This window comes from Stigmatopora argus, chromosome 13 (assembly GCF_051989625.1).
Source record: "Stigmatopora argus isolate UIUO_Sarg chromosome 13, RoL_Sarg_1.0, whole genome shotgun sequence".
Taxonomy (NCBI): Eukaryota; Metazoa; Chordata; class Actinopteri; order Syngnathiformes; family Syngnathidae; genus Stigmatopora; species Stigmatopora argus.
Window position 1 is genome coordinate 13,562,334 of NC_135399.1, and position 22,663 is coordinate 13,584,996.

The following is a 22,663-nucleotide window of genomic DNA, read 5'->3' on the forward strand; positions in this document are numbered from 1 at the left end:
GGATGTAAACAAACCACATGTATTTGTCGAGGCATTGGCTGGAAATTCCAGGTTTAAAAGACTTGAACCAACCGCAGTCTCGAACCCATGCATGTCCATTGTTTTTTTTGTACGTAGGCCTGCCGGAGGTTGTGACCCCCCTGTCAATCTGCAGCTGTAGGATGGCAGCAATGTTGCACAGGAGGTGGGGGAGAGATGAGCTAAAAAGTCACGTGGAGAGGACCCCAGAGTGGGCGTCGAGGGCCCGCCTACGCCCACCCCCTTCCTTCCTTCAGTGTGCAGTACAGAAAGTACTCGCTATTTTCTCAGTCACAGGCCTTCCCTCTTGTGTGTCCCCCATCCCTTCCCCCCATGACAGAGAAGCTCCACCTTGTGAACATGCACACACCCACCAAGAAGAGCTACTCATGCACTGCCAGCCTTTCAATCAAGGCGGCTCACATGCTTTCATTATAGCTGACACAATACAAGGCACAGGTCAGGGCGAAAGGAGGCTCTTAGTTGGAAACAATAGTAGAACCATCATAGGTTCATATTTGTGAACTGAACAAAATGCATTTTGCGATCGGCTGGCCACCGATTCAAGGTGTCCCCGCCTTTGGCCCGGAGACAGCTGGGATTGGCTCCAGCACCCCCCGCGACTCTAATGAGGCTAAAGCGGTTCAGAAAATGAGATGAGATGAGATGAGAGACAAAAATGCATTGTTTGTAAATGTAGATTTCCTGGCCCATAATGACAAATGACAGATTTTTCAAAATACGCATTTATATTCGTTATTCCACACACTTATGGCTTTTGCTTTTGCAAACACTTCAGGATTAATTATTTACCGCATGTATTGTGACATGTTTGGGAGTGAACCTAGGTTTCAGTATTTCATAGGCGCTTATTTTATGACCAAAAATAGAATTGCGATTTAGCAGAGACAATTTTTAAAACAAATATATATTTTTTGCAAAAATCTGATTATTAAAATAATGATTTCTATTTTGCCAATGTTTTAGTTTATATTTTTAGGTGAAAGTAATTTGATTTTATCAATTAGAATTGTTTGGAGTATAAACAATGCAGTTGTGTATTCAGTGATATTGCAAAACACGTACATATAATACTTTGGGGTTGAATTAAACGTAATCAAACGTTACAATTTCATTTATATAATGTAATAACATGTAATGGGCACCATAGCGTTAATCAGATTGCGTATGCTTCCATTTACTGAAGGAAAATAATCAAATCGAACCAATTCAGGGGTCCAATTTCAATTGGGGGAAACCCTGAATGCCACTTTCTGGTGTTTTCCATTCGTGTCCAAACCAGCAGGGAACCCCTCGTATGCACTAGGCGTACCTTTTTTTCTTTTTTTTTAGGGGCGCTTTTATTTTAGAGGCGGTGCTTGTTGGCTCCAGAGTAGTGTCGTAACTCTCAGAGTCCCCGTGAAAAAGAGTTTGGCCAGGGCCGGAGTTGCTGCAAGGGGGGGCTTTGCTTTTGCTTATAGCTTAGTCTTTTTTTCTTTACAAGGGGGGTATAACTACTACGTCCCCCTTTTTCCCTCGCCACCTTTTTTTTTATAATTTTCATTTTTTCTTTATTTTTCATTTTTCTTTTTTTTTTTGCAGCCTCGCTTCAGGATCTTTGGGGATTTCTTTCTCTGGACCCCTCTCCAAACCCTCGCTCCTGTCAGATCATGAACAAGCTATATGTTGGGAATCTAAGTCCTTCGGTCACTGTGGAGGACTTGCAGCAGCTCTTCGGGGAGAGGAAGCTGCCCGCGGCCGAGCAGGTCCTACTCAAATCCGGCTATGCCTTCGTGGATTTCCCCGACCAGAACGCGGCCGTGAGGGCTATCGACACTCTCTCGGGTGAGTAAAGAAGTGATGCTTGAGGAGATGACACCATTTCAAAAATAACACACACAGTCACCCAGAGCACATGCACGAATTAATTGGATGCTTTTTTTGTGCGCGCGTGTGTGTATATGTGTGTATAATTCTGCCCGAATGTTTCAAGCGCGCGTCAAGACCGATTGAGTCGATGATCGATCGCCGGACACTTGTTTATTTATTTATCTTAAAAGAGGCGATTTAATATCCCCTCCCTTTAAGACAAGGCAGTCGCCACATGAGGCGTAAGGATTCCGATATAGAGTGCGCCTCTTTTTTTGGTAGTGGTGGTGGTGGTGGTGGTGGTCTCCCCCGCTGGAATGCGTGCGCACGGGGTGCTCTTGATGCTCGGGGTAATTATTTTTCACTTATTTTTTCTCGTGATTTTATTCAAGGCGGCCGAGCGACGCTCGCGCGGAAAACTTGTCACGTCCGTGTTCACCGGACGCCTGGCTGTGTTTTTACGAGGTGTCTTGGCGGTGGGTCGCGGGGGTCCGGAGGAAAGAGCCCATAAACAGGTAGCTGGAAAAGGGGAGGGGGTGGGGGCGAGGTGAGAGGATAATTCCGGGGCTGCAGCGCCAGGCCACTCGGAACCGCCCCCCAGGACCCCCTCCCCCAAAAAGATGCATTCTTCTTTACCCTCTTGCACCTTTACCTTGAGAATCGAACCCTCCTGTTGAGCGTGGTTCGGTTCGCAAGCAAAGCATGGCTGCTCATTTCCCACATGTACACTCGTACATGAAGGTACTACATGCTTACTACTATGTTGTAGACGAATGATTCCCATGAGCGTTTTTTCCCACTCTGACTGTTTTTAGCATTTTATTTTTTTATTATATAATATATGATTATGTTATATATTGTTTTTATTGCTTCTACTCCCATAGGAAAAGTGGAATTGCACGGCAAGGTGATAGAAGTGGACTACTCTGTTCCCAAGAAGCTTAGGTAGGCCCTTTTTTGTGTCATTTACACACACACACACACACACACACACACACACACACACACACACACACACACACACACACACACACACACACACGCACAAACACACACACACAAACACAAACACAAATACACACACACACGCACACGAACACACACACACTCACACAAACACACACACACACACGCACACAAACACACACAAACACACTCACTCACACACACACACACATTCACATACATAAACATACACAGAATCTATATGAGCCAGTGTTTCTCAATTAGAAGTCAAAAAATGATACCTACCAAGCATTGAAATTCAGTTTGAATCATTTCATCTGTCAACTGTGTTGCATTCATGTTTATTGTATTTTACATGTTGTTTTGTATTTTGTTGAAGTGTTTGGAATGTTTACAGCACGTTTAGTCAATATTAATAGTTATTTTGGGGTAATTATTTACAAAAAGACAACGATAGGACAATCAACATTTATAACTGTGTAAATACTGTAATGATAGGACAATCAACATTTATAACTGTGTAAATACTGTGTATTTCTGGTTTAGAACCCCCACATGCATATATTGTACAACTCAAATTGTGGCGAAGGTGAATTTGTTTTATTCTTATTTTTTGCTGCAAAATGGCATGCATGCACTATTCCATAAGAGTCTATTTTAATTGTTAGAACACCTGAATTGGACTCTGACTACGCTAATGCCTTTTATTACGCCCCAACCCCCATCGCCGAGTCCCTATCAACGCAATGCACAATGAGTTGCATACCAATCAGGCGTTGATCTGCCTCAATTGCGCATTTTTACCAAATAGCTCGCGACCACAGCCCACTTTCCCCACTTTTAGCGCATTCTACAGGCTTCCACGAAGCCCTTCGATTGCGCAAAAACCGCTCCCTCGCCAACAGGGAGAGGCCACGTTGCGTGACAAAAAAAAAGGTAAATATTCAACGGTCTTGCAGAGTATCACGTGACCCAATACTATAGTGTTTCTAGCGACCACCCCCCCTCTTCCGCGCACGCACAACACATACATTTTTTAAAAGGGGGGCGGATTTACGTCAGCAAATCAGCGTCGTAAACGTCTTGCTTGGATTTTTTTTTGGGACGCCATTTGGTGGGTTACGGCGTGTTGGAGAAGCTCACCAACATGGCGCACAATGGGTGCGCCACTCCCCACACAGCCAACGTGCACGTAGGCCATGATGGCTGAGCCCCATAATGGCTGCCACGATGGCCCTTTTCCTGCGTGGGGCGGGATCATACACCCCCTAAAAAGGACATACATGTGTGCGAGCCGCAAAGAAAAAAAAAAGATTTAGCGTGTGCGGATTGAGCTACACGGCCAACACATGTGTGAATGTAAAGAAACACCCCCACCCCAACCCCCCAAACTCCGTCCTCGCCATTGCAGGGGAGGGGCCAAATGTATAGGCGAAATCCTATAAGATCAAGCAGGCAGGATGCGTCTTTTCCACACATCGTGATTTTTTCGACTCGCTTTAGATCGAAAAGGGTTTTTCGTAAAACGAGACACGCGACCTCCAAAATCATGATTTAAGCCGTAATTATTAGGTAAAGCTGAAAATAATTATATTTTCATTATTTGTTTGATTCTCATTGCACCCCCAAAAATCTTAAAATAACACTGAAATAGGATTAGACTAATTTGAAAGCAAATGAAGTTCATTTAAGTAAAGAGATGAGCATTTGCAGTTTGTCTTGCATTTCTATTTAAATGAGTAAATGTGTAATTACAATTAAATAGAGTAGTAAGTATAATATAAGTGTGCGATTTGTCATTATGCTCTTTATTTAGCATGTAGGGACTCAGATAATTTTAATAATAATTTGATTCACATATGAATCTGTCTTAATAGGTAAAACAGAAAATTTAATTGTATTATTCTATGTATTATTCCTGTTAGGCACCCAATAGTCTTTCTCAAGTACAATGTTATGGTTCATCTATTGTATTTGTTGGGATTTTTTTTGTTTGTTGTCTTATTTGCACTCAGTGCAAAGACTAAAAGTAGATTTGGTGAAATGGAACTAAGCAGAATATTTATCTATGAAGCCTGTTGCATTTTTGTCATAATCATTTTAGAATAATGACTATTTAAAAAGTCACATTTTCTTAACTCTGAAATCTATGGATTTTTTTCATTCGTATACATTTCTCACTGAAGAACATTTTGACTTGCATTTCTTTGAGAAATCATTTGTTCACATTTTAAAGTCAGTCTTCTTCCTGCCATAACACAAAATAATTTATTTATCAGGCTTTTTCCCCTCCAGATTTTTTTCCAAGCCATATGGTCTAAATTTAATTAGAAAACTGCAATTATATTTGAAGAGGAAATTGGGGTTAATTAATTTGCTCCTATTTATATCCGTACACATGTTAGTTTGTCTGTTTTTTCTTATGGTGGCAACTCTTTCTCTAATTACACTGGCTAAACAGTTTCCACAAAGCTTGACCTACTGTGAATCCATCTCTTGTTTATTTAATTAAATGATATGCAGCATTGCTTGACGATTAAATGTGCCCAGCAAGGACAAAAGGGACTTAAAATGGTTGCGTGTGACAATATTATACCCGATTCATTTGGAATGAGCGCATTTTTGGGGTATTCAACACATTTGTTAATAAACGCTAAGTAAAACGTGCCGTTCTGTTTGTTGACTTGACTTAAACGGAATCATTTACAAGACCAATTTCATGTTTCCAGATAAATTTAAAGGAAATTGTAAACCTCTGCATTGCACCACAGAGTTCAGCCTAAACGTCCAAATGGTGAAAGGCGATAGCCATTATTTGATCCATTTTGAATCCATAAAAACTGCCCGCTTGATCTAGGGTGGAGACGTAGCAGGAGGTGCCACCACCCTCCTAAAGTCTCCTCTCACCTGATTACATAAAGTTGACATGAGTCCCATTAAAACAAAATTAAAACGATTGGACTTTATCAATGAGCAGTAATATGTGAACTCTTGGCTCCTCATTTGTACAACCATCATTTATCCACAAAAGCACTGTCTTGTTTGTTTTGCCTCCTATTCGACTTGATGTCGCGCGGTCGAGCACATAGCTCAGATTAGATGTGAGAGAATTGCAAATTGTGCTACTCCGGCACTGGTGGGAATCACTGTTCAAACTCCTGGAATCTCCTCTTTACCGGGCTGGTGCTTCCACAACCGTGGCACTCTCAGCATCGCTGTTTTTCCACTTGAACCTGTTGCCGCGTGAAACAATCGGCAAAATACACAATTGTGCGAGGGGATGGCCCATCTTACCTTTTTCCTGTTTTTTTTAACACCAATGACTTATAGTGTCAGAATCAGAAACACTTTTTTTGTCTTTCCCATAACAATTTTTAACTCTGGTTTAACAATGTGTGCCAGGGCGGTGAATTGTCGTATTTTCCTGAATACGAGTTGCACCTGAGTCTAAGTCTTACCAGGCAAAAAATGCACAATGAAGAGAGAGAAAAGGGCATTTTTAGGGGTAGTTTAATTGTATCAGAGAGGAAGAACAACTATTATACGTTATAGTAATAACAGTTAAATGGAGATCAACAGGCGAAATGCTCGTTTGATAATTTATCATATGAATTGTTGTTCTGCACATACACAACACATTATAAAACTCGCGATCTTAATACAAATCCCCACCAAATCCATTATTCTTCATCTAGATTAACATTTCTGAAAAACCTGCGACTCGTCAGTGTGAGAAAATTAAACGTGAGTCACAGCTGATTATAAGTCAGTCTCAGGTTCACACTATGAGAAAAAGTGTCACTCACTTTTTCGGTAAATGCGGTAGTTACAGTCATTCGTAGCGTCACATTTCAACACGTGAAATGAATTTTAAGGGCCCCCAAGGGTGTGGTCTCCATGAGAAGGTGGGCAGCTGGGGCATGTAGCAGGTGGTGATACTTTCTGCCATCATCCTTTATCAACACCCCATAGTGTAACTGTGCACTGATGTTTGTTTAACAGGTGAAATGAGAAGGCTGAAAGTAGCATGTGTCTTGTCTGAATTGGCCACTGCATGGTGAAGCAAGCCAGTGAACATGACTGAAATGGAGAAGAGTGAAAAGAATATACAGTGTGTGACTCACTTAAAGGGAGAACAGGAAACCCTGGTGTTCTTATCAGGAACATTAACTTGAGAGGTGCCACACATTTTATATGAATTGAAACACAACCAACATGGCATGATTGTTAATGTGGTAACTCCCAAAGGCGTGCTTTTTTTTTGAGGAGCTTGGTTTTGTTTCAGTCTCAGATTGGATGGCAGGTAGCAGTGATTTATAATATATATAATATGCATTTTTTTTGCTGTTTTGTCCACCTTGGTCTTATGCGCTTAACTCTTAAAATACTCGTTGTCTTGTCCTGGTCTCGATAGGTTCTGGTGTTGAATTGTGTGGTCTTATAATATATATAATATGATTTTTTTCTACTTTTTTGGGTCCACGTTGGTCTTATGCTCTTAACTCGATAGGTTCTGGTGTTGAATTGTGTGGTCTTTGAATTTAATTGCCCAAAAAAGACACATCGAAGTTGTTTGTACTCATTCAAGGAGGGAATAGAATATAAATTTTATTCCTTTTACACAAGAGAGTAATATAGATTTGTGTACAACATTAATAAAAGGGACCAAAACAAAATGACGCAAGAAGAATAAAAAAAAACAATTGATCTCACTTCACATCCAGGAACTTAATTTTTGTATTGAAAGCTCGTGTAACGTCATTTCTTAACAGTCGAATCACAACAATATACAATCCAATGGTTAGCATTTTATGGAAACTATTTGCAGAATCCCGCACACTGCAAACTAATTCAGTCACATTCGGCTGCATTGCTCAGTGTGCGGTAGGGCTTAGACATTTGAAAGCTGCACCACAGTCTTCAGTCTGCAGCTTTTTCATGGAAACCAGAGTATTTAATGGTTTGCAGTATATTAAGCATCCAGTGGTGGTAAAACCACACATGCTGCAAAACCTTAGGCTTCACCCGCAAATAACCATTTAGGAAATGTTAGGACAAGAATAGCACAGTAGAACGGCAGTTATCACCTTTAAACTCATGCTGACCCCATACATCACTGGTCAAGTGTGCTTGTTCTACCTGTGTTTAATGCATTATTACTGCGTCAGTTAGACATTTTAAGGCCCCAATACTAAGATGAACAACCAAACTTTTCAAATATAGCTATTTCTGGTATATATTTCCAAAATCAGCTGGGACAAAATCCAATTTTCACTATGACCGAGAAGATAATAAGCAGTATAGCACGAAGCTGAGGATGTCATTTTACGACCTTTGTCATTTCTCGGCAGAGAGTGCTGACTACTTGAAGGTCCAGCTCGTGTTGAGAGCACTCGCTGGTCAGAGTTCTGACTTTATTTCATACTGAATACATATCCTAGGAAGCAGTCAAAGTAAAAATACCAGTCCCTATTTCGTTCCTCCAAGTACGACGAGGGGGGGAATAGTGCTGAGTCCGATTGTGTGTCACGGTCCGAGCCCTTTTGTGACCTTTCTTATTCATAACCCCCGCTCGGAGCCAGCGTTTTTATCCCATTTCATATGTATGCGTTCCCACCGCAGGAAAGCGAACCGCCGCAGTTTCAGTCGCTGAATCTAAACCCCACAAGCCCGCCATTGTGCCTTCTCTGTTATCACAGAGGGACTTCCGAAAGAGGCAGTGTCAGAGATGGGAATATTTGTGTGGGTGCGTGTCCGTTTTTCCGTCTGCTCATCTAAGCACCACTGATAGAGGGCAGCATTGCCTCCCCTCTAGGCCCGGGTGGGATGCGAAGACATTGAAAAAGCAGCTTCTATTTAGATGCAGGTAGATAAATAGACAGATGGATAGATCTCTCATCAGCTTTAGAATCAAATGTATTGTCTACAGAATACACGATATTAAACGGGTGTCAGCGGCGGCTTTTATTACTTTGTGTATCAACTGAAGCATTTAAATGCAATGTGTGGAATCTCTTTATTGCGCAGACTTGACACATCTGCTTTGTTAATATTGTTAGAACACAGCCTAGAGAGTTACATCTAGGAATGAGACAGAAGAGAGGGAGTAGTAGGAGGGAATCAGGACTCTTTTGAAAAAAAGTGTTTGTTCAGTTCTTGTGTCTGGTAGTGTAAAATTAGCTCTTACTTCCTATTGTGACTGTTTAGCTATAAAATGGATCGCATAACCATGTATCCCTACACCAAAGTGAACAGGTTATACAAGACTCGACCTTGGCGGCTGTCTGTCCTTCCCTTCCTGCTGAAGTATCATGTGATATTTGGCATTAATAGGTCGTATGTTTCTTCAATGTGTTGTGTTTGATTGATAATGGAGGACTACTGAGCCCATGTGCCAGAGAATAGTGTTGTGAATCATGAGTTTTATGATGATATGACATTGATTCGTTGGATGACCATACAATATTGGCCAATATTATGTTGCGCCATGATTCTATTGAAGGAGCCAGTAAATTTGACCTCATTTTAATATCCTGCTGTTAGCTATCATAACCAACCATTTACCGGAAGTAACGTAATTAAAAGCCCAGTTATCCTATTGCAATATGATGCTGGTCCAATTTTGACGTTTATTCATTCATTCTCCATAACAAATGTCACCGTCTCAAAAAAAGATTCATGTATAAGATAAAATTGAAGACCAAAAGAAATCTCCTGTATCCAAATTAAAAGAATAGCGTAGACTTTGACAGAGAAGGCTTGGAAAGGCGCTTGAGCTGCTCTTCTTGCATCATAGGTGAATCGCTAACAGTGTCAAAATGGACGTTGCTAGGAAACCAGTGACTTGTTTCACACGGTGCATGGCGTGCTCCGCATAAAGTTGCCGATATTTCCCCGTGACGCACCAACTGGAATGTTGCCGTGGTAAATATTTGATGACGGCGCGGTCATGCATACGTTCTTGCGGTCTCAACACTTGAAACGGGCCTTTATTTTCATTGATGCTTCACCTCTCTGCCTTCTCTGGGGAGCGTCACACCCTCTTTTCCACTGCAGCATTCTCTTCCACCCCCATCCGTCCGTCTCTTCTTCCTCACATGTTCACGTTTTGTGTCAGCATATAACGCCGCCCCGCCCCCTTCGAAAACCTTCCTCCAGCTGCCTTCCAACAATGTCGCCGCTTCCTGGCACAGCGTGGCAGCGCTGAATGAGGCCAGCTGTGCATGAGTGGGTGTAAATAGTGTACGACTGTATGTCGTGTACTGTAAGCTCAATGTGAGACTGTAACAGAGACAGATTTATTCTTAGCGGCTTACTTATTGACATTCCTCAACAGTAGTACGCATCCTGTACGCACGCATGTTTGCGTGTCCGTATCCTCGCCGTAACATCTTTTGTGATGTTATTCCCTGAGCGGCAGGCAGCAGTTCATCTATTTCTGTGATGGGTTTTTTTTCAGGACAAAAAGTGAGGTTTCAAAAGCATCAAAAGACTATTCTTGTGTTTGCGACAAAACAGAAGCTGTTGTTTTAAAGCACTGCTTGCTTGTTCAAAGACAAGTGAGGGATTTCCTAACCTTTTTTTCCCCTCGAAAGTCACTATTTACGTCATGGGCAATACACAGTACATCAGAACAAACACATTTGCTGGCAGACTAAACACATCTTTAGTGGCATTTTTACATCACATAAATGTTAGGGTAGTAACCGCGTAGGTAGGCAAAATACCAGGAAATGTCCCTGCTGCTCACTTTCTGGCAGATGTGCCGTTTATGGGTTTTATTTCTTTTGGGTGATTCATTTTCAAACTTAAAGTCTTAAAAATGATGTCTGATGTAAATTAAAGTAAATGTACTGGGGTTTCTGGAAATATTATATCATTTTCGACACGGTATGACTTTACAGGTTTTCAAAGCATTTTACAGTGATGACCTCATATCCTAGAATGTAAAGCCGCAGTCCTCCAATGCACGTTTTCTTTGTCTTTAAGAATGAGTTTTCAAATCTTACCCTTTATTTAGAGTCGGACTGACTTCTTAGAAAAATAAACGTGGAACCCATCATGATGATGAAAGCAAGCCAGCTTGTAAACGCGCGCAGATTTATTTGTTGTGGGGACGAAGCTTTTAAAGCCCATGCGGGTCTACAAATAGAACAATTACCTGCATTACTGTAAAACAAGCGCATTTATTTCTGACGCAAGTGCGCAGGTGCGTGCAAATGTGTTGAAACAACTCAGCCTTTTTCACTAAGCAGCTTCCTAACTTTGCAGTACCCGTACACAACATTAGATACATACGCACAATCTATTTAAATCCAAAACAAGAGCCATATGACAAAATGCGCCCATCGTGGTTGACACCTGTCACTGCCCACTCGACACCGATACATTTAGACACCCTCCCCAGCAATGTCCAGTCCACTTCCTTCTTAAAACCCCAGCCTCATTTTAAAGAGAAGGATTTGGAGCCATTTTAGCCAGGAGATTAAAGTCTGGCAGAGATAATGCCACTTGAGCCACTTTTGAGTCACGTGATGCAACCAGGTCCGGCGTTTTGGCGATGAGGATGACGTCCTTCATTCATAAATTTATTAATCATTTGTTTAAAAAAAAAACTACCTTAACATGGTCCCGTCTATCTGGCAACCCGTTGAGTGGGTTAGTTTGCCTTTTGCACAATGTCAGTTAGGATAGGCTGCATTATTTCTTCAACCTGGCAACACCTGATGGACTCTAAATATTATTTCTCGTTTCTACAGGGTGTAGGGAGCATGGCACTAACTTCAAAACGTGCATTTTTGCTAAGAGACTTTTAATTTTTGCAAAAATGTTCTTTAGACAGTCAAAGGGTTCATGCATTTCTACTAACTGCACATTTTACACAGCATTTATGCATGCAGAAGCTGTTCTTAATTCAGTACATAGAATGGCAACCATTCTGGTTTCATATAGTATAGAATAAAGTTATCCAATATAGTGAAAGATGCTAAACAGAAAGTGCATGAATTCACTCAGTTAAAACTTCACAAATTGAACTTAAAATCGCCCATCAAAGGCCATAACAAAATTAATTGAACGTGTAATGCCATCTATTACAGCCAAATATTTTTCATTAATTAAATTATTATATTAATTATTAATGCCAGTAAAGTTATGAGTTTTAAAGAAATAGGCAAATATATATAAATATACCAAATCCATTTCAAGTTGTGCCAGAGTATTAGGAAATCTAAAAAGTCATGAAAATAACTCATTTCCCAGTTCCTCAGAATAATTTATTTCCAGCATACACACTCAAAGAGTAAATATAACAATATCCTATGTCTTGCCGCCTTACTAAAAGCCTTTTAAAATGTGTTTTAGCTCAGTATTCCCCATCAATTCTGATTATAAAATGAAAAGTAATGGCTGCTGGGCCACTGAGGAGTCCAACAAGAGGGAACAGTCTTCTGCAAATGCTCCTTAAATCCGTTTGTAATCCCTGTCATCACTTCTGAGCAATCAATTATTGAGCCGTTTCTGTTGTCCGAATTCCTCAGTGACCACACATTCCTGCTCGAGGTCTCACCAAAAAACGGAAAAGCCGTTCAAATTCAACGATCCTGCGCAAATCCTGATTAAATTATCAATCGACAACATTATAATTGCTTGATAGATTTCCGCTCTTCTGGGCGCAGCGCTCAAAAGTGTGCAACACACCAATGTGAATGGTAAAATTGAGTGTTTCAATCACTGTCTTATTTCCATCAAGACGGAATGATACGACGACATTCTCTGGTTGGACGTTTCGGGTTTTTTGCGCCAGTCCGTGAGAGCTCAATTTATTGCGTTGGACTATTTTTATTTACAACTTTATTAATAAAAAACACTTACCAACCTTATTTTGTGCTGCACAACTGTTTTAAAAACAAAGTTTTCGCGAATAACCCTATTGTACGCCTTTAATGTTGAATCGTGATCGATCGAAAATAGGACATTGACGCATGTGCTGTTTCTTGTCCTTAATAGTACGTTTATCGGATCCAGACTTGGTATCGTCAGATCCACAAAATCAGGTGACTGAGACTCGATTAGCATGCGATCGGGACATCCCTAGTTTGAACACTAGGAACACTATCAACTCCAAAGCAACCTCCTTCGTCACACGTGACCACAAAAGTATGCTCTCACGCCGAACAAACGACATGTTGTGTATTGATCCTAGAACGCAATGAGCTAGTATGTTTTTTTTTTCCCTCCGGTGACTCATGACCATCTGTAAAGTGGCCATGCAGCATTTTTTGTCTTTATTCAGTCGTAGTCAAACAATCAGGGAAAACCAGTCATGCAATGCAAAACAACTCAATTTTGTCACACTGAATACTCTCACAGGTTCGAGGTGTTTAACGTGTAGCCATATCATTTTCTTATGGCAAAACCCATCAAAATACACTTACTACACTGCTCGCCTGCCAGAGGGAGCTCAGAGCGAATTGGCTGCCATGTTCAACATGCTGGAAAAAGAAACGGATGTAAAAACACACCCACGCAAGACTGCAACTTGACACTTTTCTTTCCATGTATATGTGATCTACACTCACGAGACACTTTGTAGGGTTCACGTAGAATACTATTGAGCTGAAGAAACTGATGTAATGCAACATAGCTGCAATTGTAATCCATTTTTTTCCCTCTATAATTAAATGCTGTAGCATTACTTAATTCAAGGTTAGCAACAAAATCATTTTTAATGATTTTTGAATTTTCATTCAAAATTGAATTCTAAATGGATTTATTATTTTAAATTCTTTGAATTTGGTAATTGTTTAAAAATATATATTTCAGTTTCCACAAGCAGCACATACACAAATGAAACTTTATCAAGTACTATAGATAAACATTTCAAAATTGAAGTAATTTGCATTCAATGGCTGAAATTTCAGAAGCACAATTGCTTTTTTATGTTAAACGTTTCAAACGAATTCACTCACATATACACTCAGTCTTTGTCTATATCATCTGCATTTTCAACCTATTGTGACAATGCATGAATATTAACAAAATACAAGAAAATTGCTTACATCCAGTGCAACCTAAACAAAAATAGCCCTGTTGTATTATGAGAAATCTGTTTGTTAACCTAAGCCTAATACTCATAAGCTGCCTTTTACGGTGATAGACGTCCAATCTGTGACTGAGAGAAGCTGGCAGTGAATGGATTGGACATCTGTCGCTGTCAATGGCAGCTGATAACTTACACTACATGTGGCCGTAATAGTATGGCTGTAGTGTACTTTAGCGTGTGGAGACGCACCTATGACAGGCAGGCACTCGGACAGGCTCAACCCTCCGCTATAATAGCTTGTGGTGGGCAGATTAAAGGATGAGACCTGAGGAAGGAGCCACACGCGTCAACGACAAAAAGCAGCGAGTGGACAGCGCAAACTCTGTCCACCTGTCAAGCGTCCCGCACAGCAAGTGGGGGACACTTTGCATGGATGTGAGGGTAAGCGTGCCGCGTCGAGGGGTTGGCGTGTGTGCTTGGATGTCAGGTCGCTCGCGTGCGAGGTCGGCCGCCCGGACTCTCCGCTGCACTGCTGACTAAGTGCTTTGTGACGGACACTGGCAGGAGTTTGTGGAGTGATGTTACAGGCCGTGAATGTTGTTGGTCAGAGAAAGATGTCCGTTCTGTAATGCTTATCTTCACGAGGGTGCTGACTGAGCCGGGTGCGGGGCATCCAGGAACTACAATTTACACTCATATTCACAACTGTGGACAGTTTTTTTGTGTTACTTTACATTAGAGACTTGTTTTCGGAATGTGTTTGTATTGTTTTCCATGGAGGATAATGTTTTGTCAATGGAAGTAAAGGTCACTTGCTGTCGCAGAAGTAAAAAGAAAATCTACTTATTTCAATCAGCAATGATGTCCTCAGGAACACAACCATCCAAAACCAAGATTTAAGTTGTATATATTTGTTTGTGTTTTTAGGTTGCAGAAAAGCACAGTACTGGTTTCCTTTGTCAGAGTATGCCTTTTTCCAAATATAACTACCATTTACATATGTTGTTTTGTCTTTGACATTATGACTGGACTTGCATATATAAAAACATCACAAAATAGCCCAAGAAAAACTTATAGGCATTGTAGAAATTTTATCGGTTGGTCTCAGTTTAATTTTTGGGATTTTAGAAATGTAATTCACCATTTGAATGGTTATCCGTCTCCTGGTGCCCTGCGATCGACTGGCCACCAATTCAGGGTCTCCCCCGCCTCTGGGCCCAAGCCAGCTGGGATAGGCTCCAACACCCCCCGCGACCCTAGTGAGGATAATCAATCGTGGCAGGTCACTCACCTGCAGTACTAAAAGCCATGAGACAAGTCTTGTGAGGAGGAGAGCCATCTACTATGCATAAAGTACACCTTATACTTGGTGTCCAAAACTTTTGATACCGACATCATTTTAGGTAATACTAGCTGTATGATGGTACTCTTCAATATTACCAAGCTGTGGCTGTGTGAAAAAATTCCCCAATAATTTACATGGATTTAGAACAGGCCGCAAAAAGAAACTGTCGACAGAGCCTCAGTCGTGGTCGCGTGGCGTCTGTGGTGCAACCACCCGATTGTTTTGATTTAAATAGCAAGAGGAGCTTTTGACAGCTTTCCTTAATGAAATTCAGATGTTTTATATATGGGCGCCGGGACCTTTTTTTTGTAGTGATGACATCAGAGAGCTTTTCTGAGGCGGTGTGAAGAGTAGCTTTCCTGGTTATTTGGGTTTATGCAATCAAAACATTGATAATGACGGTGTCAAGTTGACATGAGGAATTGCAGCGGAGTGTCTTTGGCTTGTTGACATTTTTGGTGTGAACTTTGGGATGAGCATCATCAGCCGCGTCTCTGGAATTTTTGAATACGGATGCACAAACATGTAGTTGAAGAGAGACAAGTACTTTTATCTACTAATACTACACCCGATTTTAATGAGATGGTTTCGTTTAGTTTAGCCTAATCTTCTCGGAAGTGGAAAAGTGTGTGCATATTTGTAATTATTTTTTGAAAACAAGTGACAGTGATGATACTACATGTTTTGATGGGAATACTTTATTTTGAGTCTTGGGGTAGTATATTTCAGAATTGGAAAACTGCTTGGATAACTCCCCGTTTAAAAATATATATATATATATATATATATATATATATTTTTTTTTAAATTAATGGACTTTCACTCTGAGGCAACCACGTTGCATTTTCTGTAATTAGGCAGTTTACGCGATTTAATTGTATAAACAATTAGACAGACAAACTTTAACATGACGTAGGCCTACATATGTAAAAGGGCAGAAAGCTGTTTTCGTAATAGGTTTAATAGCCAAAGACCAGGTAAATGTTTACAAATAGTGTGTTTGTGAACCTGTGGAGGTGGCAAACAAATGTCCAGCACTAAATGTGGTCCACTGACTGAGTTTACTGAAATATTGACATCAAACACTTGGATAAATGACTTTTAACGGTTTCCTGTGAATGTGAAAGTATATATTTAGATTACATTAGATTGGATTAGAACTTTATTTCATCCCGTATTGGGGAAATTTCCTCGGTTGCAGTAGCAAGACAGACACAAGACACACAAGACATTGTAGACCTAGGTAAAAAAAACTGGAGCCACATTATAAGTATTAATGTATTAAAGTCCACTCTACGTATGCCCTTGAGGCAATCGCGTGCGGGCATCCACCGCCCCATTCTGATTCTTCTCTCCTGCCGGCAAAGCCGAGAGAGAGGATACAGCGGCTGCGCAGGTTGCCGCCGCGCTCAGATATACTCTCGCCCGCAGAGGGTTGATATGAGAATCACAGGCGCCTGGGTGCTTCCTGCTGAGATGAGATGCTTAGCGGGGCCGTTGAGCGAGCGCTTCCTAACCGCCGCAGTCTTAGTGTGTCGAGAAGGTGTGGTCCTTTCATGTTGAGGCTGCAGGTGCAGAGAAATTCAAGGATGCGTGCATAAATGAGGGGTAAAGTGACTGATAGGTTCACCAATAGGAGTCACAAAACTATTTTTCCCTCAGTCGTTCACTTTTGAGTAAAATAGATTTTGAAATTGCATGTTTCAGGGCCAATGACGGTGATCAACGTCCCAAAGCGTTTTAACACAAAAGGGCAATGGCATCTAAAGAATTGAGCATTAGTTCGGCATATAATAGCAGGCAGATATATCATCTTTAGGTGTGTAAATTGTATTGTTATTCCGTTTTTGGGGGGTCAAAATTGCATAATCTTACATCAAATAATTCAAAACGTTCTCATGGCATAATTCTATCGAGACAGTAAACATCCCATGAGTATGTTATTATAGTTTTTCCATCCGGAAATTTCACAGTACTTTTCTATTCTTATTAAGTTGTGTTGTGCAGTGGAACGATTACTAGTCGTAATGCATTGTTCTTGCATTCAATGAAGCGAGTGACAAATGTTAGCCTTCAACATTTATTTTGACATCTGAATTGGCCTAGAAGAACGGCTTCCTGGAATCAAAACCAAACCAAAACTAAAAGCATTTTATGTTGGCATAAAGAATAGTGAGGCAGATCTGCTGTGGACAGGCCCAGTGGACTGAAAGGCTATTTTTTATTCATCCAAAGTGAGCCTCCTGCTGGGCCCGCCAGCCGTCATCGACAGGCACAGCTCCCGCATACAACCAGGAGGATATAAACAAGGCTTTCAGAGGCCTCATTAAACACAATTATTCCACCCGTGTTTTTCTCCTTTGCTGTAGAAGAGTCCGCTTTTTCTTCAATCCAATAGAGCTGCTTAGTTATTGTTTTGGTTTACTAATTCACTCATTTTGCATTGCAGGAATTCCATTATGATGTCAGATAGGTATTCTGTTAGTGTGATTATTTTTTTTATTGTTATCATACTGATAGCAGTTTCCAATACCTTGACATTTAAAATGGGTGAGCGATATTTTTAATTAATGCAAATACACCATTTTATTACATGGTTGCCTTTGTAAATAGGTTTAAATACACACAACCTCTGCAAAACTGGGAAAATATATATATACATATTTATATATATTTCTTGTTATATAATTTTAGCTCCATGTGGGAGGATGCAATTTAATATGATTGCAATAAATGTCAAATGTAATGTCAAATGTGACTACATAATGCAATCCGTGTTTTTGGGGATTAAAATGTAGTTCAATTTATAATAAGAATTTCAGCAATGCAGATAATTATAAGCACATTTCAGCAAGTCCTTTAACTGATAAGTGAGAAATGCAATTAAAAGTAAAATAAACAACAACCCAAAAATGATTATATCATCCGAAACGGTAAAATGCTGAAAATGTACTCATTGATAAAACTAATTTGACTTTTTGTTGCACTAAATCTGCTTTCAAATGATATTTTAATGAAAAAAATCATTAAAAATCCAAGTCAATATATTTATCCCAAATAATATCATTTGTATTGTAAAGTACAACTTAAAACTCCACTTTTTCATCTTATGTCAGATATGTAAGTACATCTTTCATTCCACCCACAATTAATTCTTGAAGTCCTCGTATTCAATCTAGTTTGCTATTGTTTAATTTTTTAATTTTATAGACAAAAGTTATACGAAATGTCAACATCACGTCACTGTATTTACATATTTTGTCATCGTTACAAGTACATTTTATTACTGCTGGCCATACTCTAAGCATGAGTCATATAAGATCTACTGGAAGTGATCATGTGATTTGTCTCTGTGGACTTTTAACTTTTTCCATCAATATGTCCATTATCTTCATAAAGGCTTGATGAGCGGGCCGGTCCGAACCCGTGCAGACGCCTCGTCTTAGCTTGTGTGGGTGGGCGCGGTAAATATTGACTTTTCAAAATAAGCGTGGCCACCCTCAACTATTTAAAGGCCAAATCGAAAGGATTTCTAAACTCTCTTCCCGCCCAGTTTTTGGCAAGATGCTGCGAACCGCCGTTTTCAACGAGCGTTCAGTCTGAATGAATCCTCCTCTGGTGTGGAACGCTGGCGAGGGAGGCGCAGAGGAAGGGCTCTGGGTTCACCTTGTGTGTATGTGTAAACAAAATAGGCCACGGTGTTGTCATGGGTATTACCCATCTGTGCCGAAAGACAGAAAGATAGACAGGCGGGGTGCTTTGCGTGCGGCCACAGGCATGCTTGAAATGAAATGGGGAAAGTGTCATTTTTTCCACAAAAGAATTGGCGAAAAAATGTCATTGCGCAGATTGACTACAGTAGTTGGGTACCTTACTATTTTTGAACTTCATTTTTGGAGTTTAGCTCAACTGACATTTGATCCCATGAATGCAAAAAGCAAGTGATCTAAAACAATGTTTATTTTAGCTTTTTTAAATATATTTTTAGATTTTCCAAAAGGATTTTTGAACTAAAAACACAGAAAAAAATGATTAAAAATTACAATTATTGTTTTAAAATGGGAAAATCAGGAAATGTAATGTACATCTTTAATCATTTGAATTTGATCCTAAAACAGAAAGTTGGCACTCATGATTCACTTTCTCGGGCCACACAAAATGATGTGGCGGGCCAGATTTGGCCCCCCGGGCCGGCACTTTGACACCTGTGATTTAAACTGTTGCACATCATGATGACACTGTGATTTGACCAAAATCCATTTCAAACCTCATTTAATAGTCACACATTAAAGTAATTTGTTTGCACTGTTGGCGGATGAAAGAAGTGAAGAGTGGAATGTCCAAAATCTGTGTGATGCTTAGCCCCGCTCTTTTTTTTTCCCCTGGGTGAGCACAATCAGAAACAGTCATTCATTCATGTCCTGCATGTCTTCCCGGAAACTTCAACCTGCACTCTTTTCCAAGGAAAGATGCAAAAACCTCTTCAGAGGAATGCGCGGTAGCCCACCTCAGACGCTAATTTCTCCCACTTTCACCTCCTCGTTTGCTCAATCCATCACTTCATCACTTCAGGTCCTGGAATGTCTGCTAATTGTTTTCCAAAGTGCTCTCAAGGACTTTAGGGTTTTGCGCGAGTGCTTGCTGTTATTCCTCCACTAAACGTCGGCTTCTTTTTTTTTTAAACCTGGTGTTGACTGTGTCGCTCATGTTGTTTCTCACACTTTGTGGTGACCGGGCGCTTTTGTGTTGGAGCTATTAACGTGGAATAGGTTGCAATAAAACAGTGTGATGTCCAAATTTAATTGCGAGCTGTTCTGATGCAGCTACTGTGAGGCAATTTTGAATTTCATTCTTTTATGTAGCGATTTTAGACTCCTCGGAATACTAGATAATGAGATTTGAACGTATTGACGGTGAGAGACGTCCAATTCGTTTGAATTGGGGGAGGCTATCAGCTTTTTTGAGTTTAATAGCAGCCAATGTTAACAGAACGTTCGGGTGAAAATTTGAAATTATTGGGAAAACTTTACAGTTGACGTGTCAAACATGATCCAGACTGCAATATCATTATGTGTGGCCTGCAAAATTTAATTACTTACTGACTGCCCTATCTATTGCCTTTTAAATATTTAAAATAAGCCGTTGTTGTTTTTTACAAAAAAAAATACAATTTTTCCACATTATATTGTCCTGGTGTCTTCAATGAAAGAACAATTTACTTAAAAACTTAAATAAACATTTCCTGTTTTTCTTTTTTTTTTCTTTCAAAAAAGAATGAACAAACTAAATTTTCACCAATTTAATAAAACACTAAGTAAATAATTTAACAAGAAAAACTTGTTGAAAAACCTCTGAAATTCTAAAAAGAATTGTAAGACGTAAACTAATCAAAAAATAAAAATCTGTTGGAGAATGTTGCTATTAAGAGGCTTAAAACTACAATCCAAACTGTTTTTAGATTAGCAATTTGTCAATTAATTGACTATCAAAATGGTTGTGTATTCATTTGTTAGGTGATTAGTCAGTTAGTCCAATCACGGCAGGCTTAATTGGCAGACATATTGGCCCTCAGAAGAAAACCATAACTACGATGTGAAAAAGCTGAATTTGACACGCAAGCAAAATGATGGATAGAAAAAGATAAAAGGTTGTTAAATTCTCTTTTTCCCCTCATCCCTGCAGGAGTCGGAAGATTCAGATCCGGAACATTCCACCTCATCTACAGTGGGAGGTGAGTTGTGTGTGCGTGTGCTTGCATGTCCAAACAGCGTGAAGTCATTCACGTTCATTCCTTACTAGTTTCAACGTCCATAACATCATTCTAGTATATGTGAACCAAAAATGTTCCAAAGTGTATGAAAGTTTTTCTTTTTTTACCCATATTTTTGTAGAATTTGTCGCTAGATTAACAACTCATTCATTGAAATAGTACAATTTCATTGTTTTTTTTAAGTAAACAAACAGGACCTTGAATTACAGAATGTGGCTAAACATGTAATTGCCCTAAGTGACATCACAACCAATCGGTGGTGTCATTTGAATGCTCTGCTCAAACTGATGAACTAATCAACTACTTTCAGTGTGTAGTTTCCAGTATGTTAATGTGTCGCTATTTATTTTATTTTTTACATCCATACCTAATTTACTGACACTGTCATTGCTCTGCCAGGATTTCGACGGCCTTCTAGCTCGTTATGGTACTGTAGAAAATGTGGAACAAGGTAAACAAGTCTTCTAAAATTCATGCAAAGACATCATTTGTCAGGACATTTGCTAACATCCAATTCTTGCTTCTTCTCCGACAGTCAACACTGACACAGAGACGGCAGTGGTGAATGTCACGTACGCAACCAAGGAGGAAGCGAAAGAGTGAGTATAGGAAATAATGATTGTGATGCACATTTTGCTATCAAAATGGCTTCTGTGTTTACTGTTAGAATTTGTGGAGTAGCATATTTTAGAGGACCAATGCAAGACAACTTACACATAATGTAACCTTATCATAATGCCACTTGATATGCGGTACAGAAAATGAAAGTAGGTCTAAATATTTGGGGTTTTGTGTCTCCCCTTCAGAGCCATTGAGAAGTTGACCGGACAGCAGTGCGACGACTTCTCCTTCAGCGTGTCTTACATCATGGATTTGGACGCCGCTCCGCCCGTCCAGGCGGCCCGAGGTCGCCGCGGCGGCCGCTCGTCACGGGACCAGGACACCCCTCAGCCCGGACCCTCAGGGGGCTTCGGCGCTCCGCGGACCCGCCAACAGCAGGACTTCCCTTTGCGCATGCTCGTGCCCACGCAGTTTGTGGGCGCCATCATCGGCAAGGAGGGGCTCACCATCAAGAACGTCACCAAGCAGACGCAGTCCAAGTAAGCCACGCCTTGAAAAATGGAAATTCCTCACTTTGGCCTTATGGAACCGTCTCTACTCTTTCAGAGTGGACATCCATCGAAAGGAGAACGCGGGCGCGGCCGAGAAGCCCATCACCATCCACTCGTCTCCGGAGGGCTGCTCCTCGGCCTGCCGAATGATCTTGGACATCATGCAGAAGGAGGCCAACGAGACCAAGGCGTGAGTTCCCCTTGCCGAGATTAGCCATAAACGTCTGCGGCCTATAATCTTATCCTTTAACCTGCCAGTACACCTTTAATCTCTCGGTGCATTCTCTCCACGTTGGACAACTAACACAGTAAACACATGACACAACTCGCACAGGCTGACACGTGAAGACGGCTTAAAAACGGACGGCATATCTAATTGGCTTTGACACTTTGGGAAGCATTTAAAGTACACCTTTGCTTTGTTTGTCTATTGCTATATATAGGACACTCAGGTTTAGGGTTATTTAACTCACTGTTTCTGTGGAAATTGAAAGAAGTCATACAATGTTATATTCAGAGAGAAAAAACAATACAATGAG

At 40.4% G+C, this 22,663-nt stretch overlaps 1 protein-coding gene across 4 annotated transcripts in view; it reads left to right on the top strand.

Annotated features, from left to right (window-relative positions):
- Positions 1-1,494: 1,494 nt before the first annotated feature.
- The window catches only part of igf2bp2a (insulin-like growth factor 2 mRNA binding protein 2a), a 32,672-nt gene continuing 11,503 nt past the window's right edge, over positions 1,495-22,663 (top strand). For 2 of the 4 annotated variants that reach the window (XM_077617360.1, XM_077617361.1), the window contains exons 1-7: positions 1,495-1,863; positions 2,772-2,832; positions 20,925-20,973; positions 21,412-21,463; positions 21,548-21,611; positions 21,819-22,112; positions 22,180-22,314. In XM_077617360.1, coding sequence (XP_077473486.1) covers positions 1,689-1,863; positions 2,772-2,832; positions 20,925-20,973; positions 21,412-21,463; positions 21,548-21,611; positions 21,819-22,112; positions 22,180-22,314 — 830 coding nt within the window. In that variant the 5' untranslated portion in view covers positions 1,495-1,688. Of the gene's footprint in view, positions 1,864-2,203; positions 2,238-2,771; positions 2,833-14,203; positions 14,339-20,924; positions 20,974-21,411; positions 21,464-21,547; positions 21,612-21,818; positions 22,113-22,179; positions 22,315-22,663 lie in introns of those variants that run through there. The other 2 variants (XM_077617363.1, XM_077617362.1) reach the window with 2 other exon arrangements.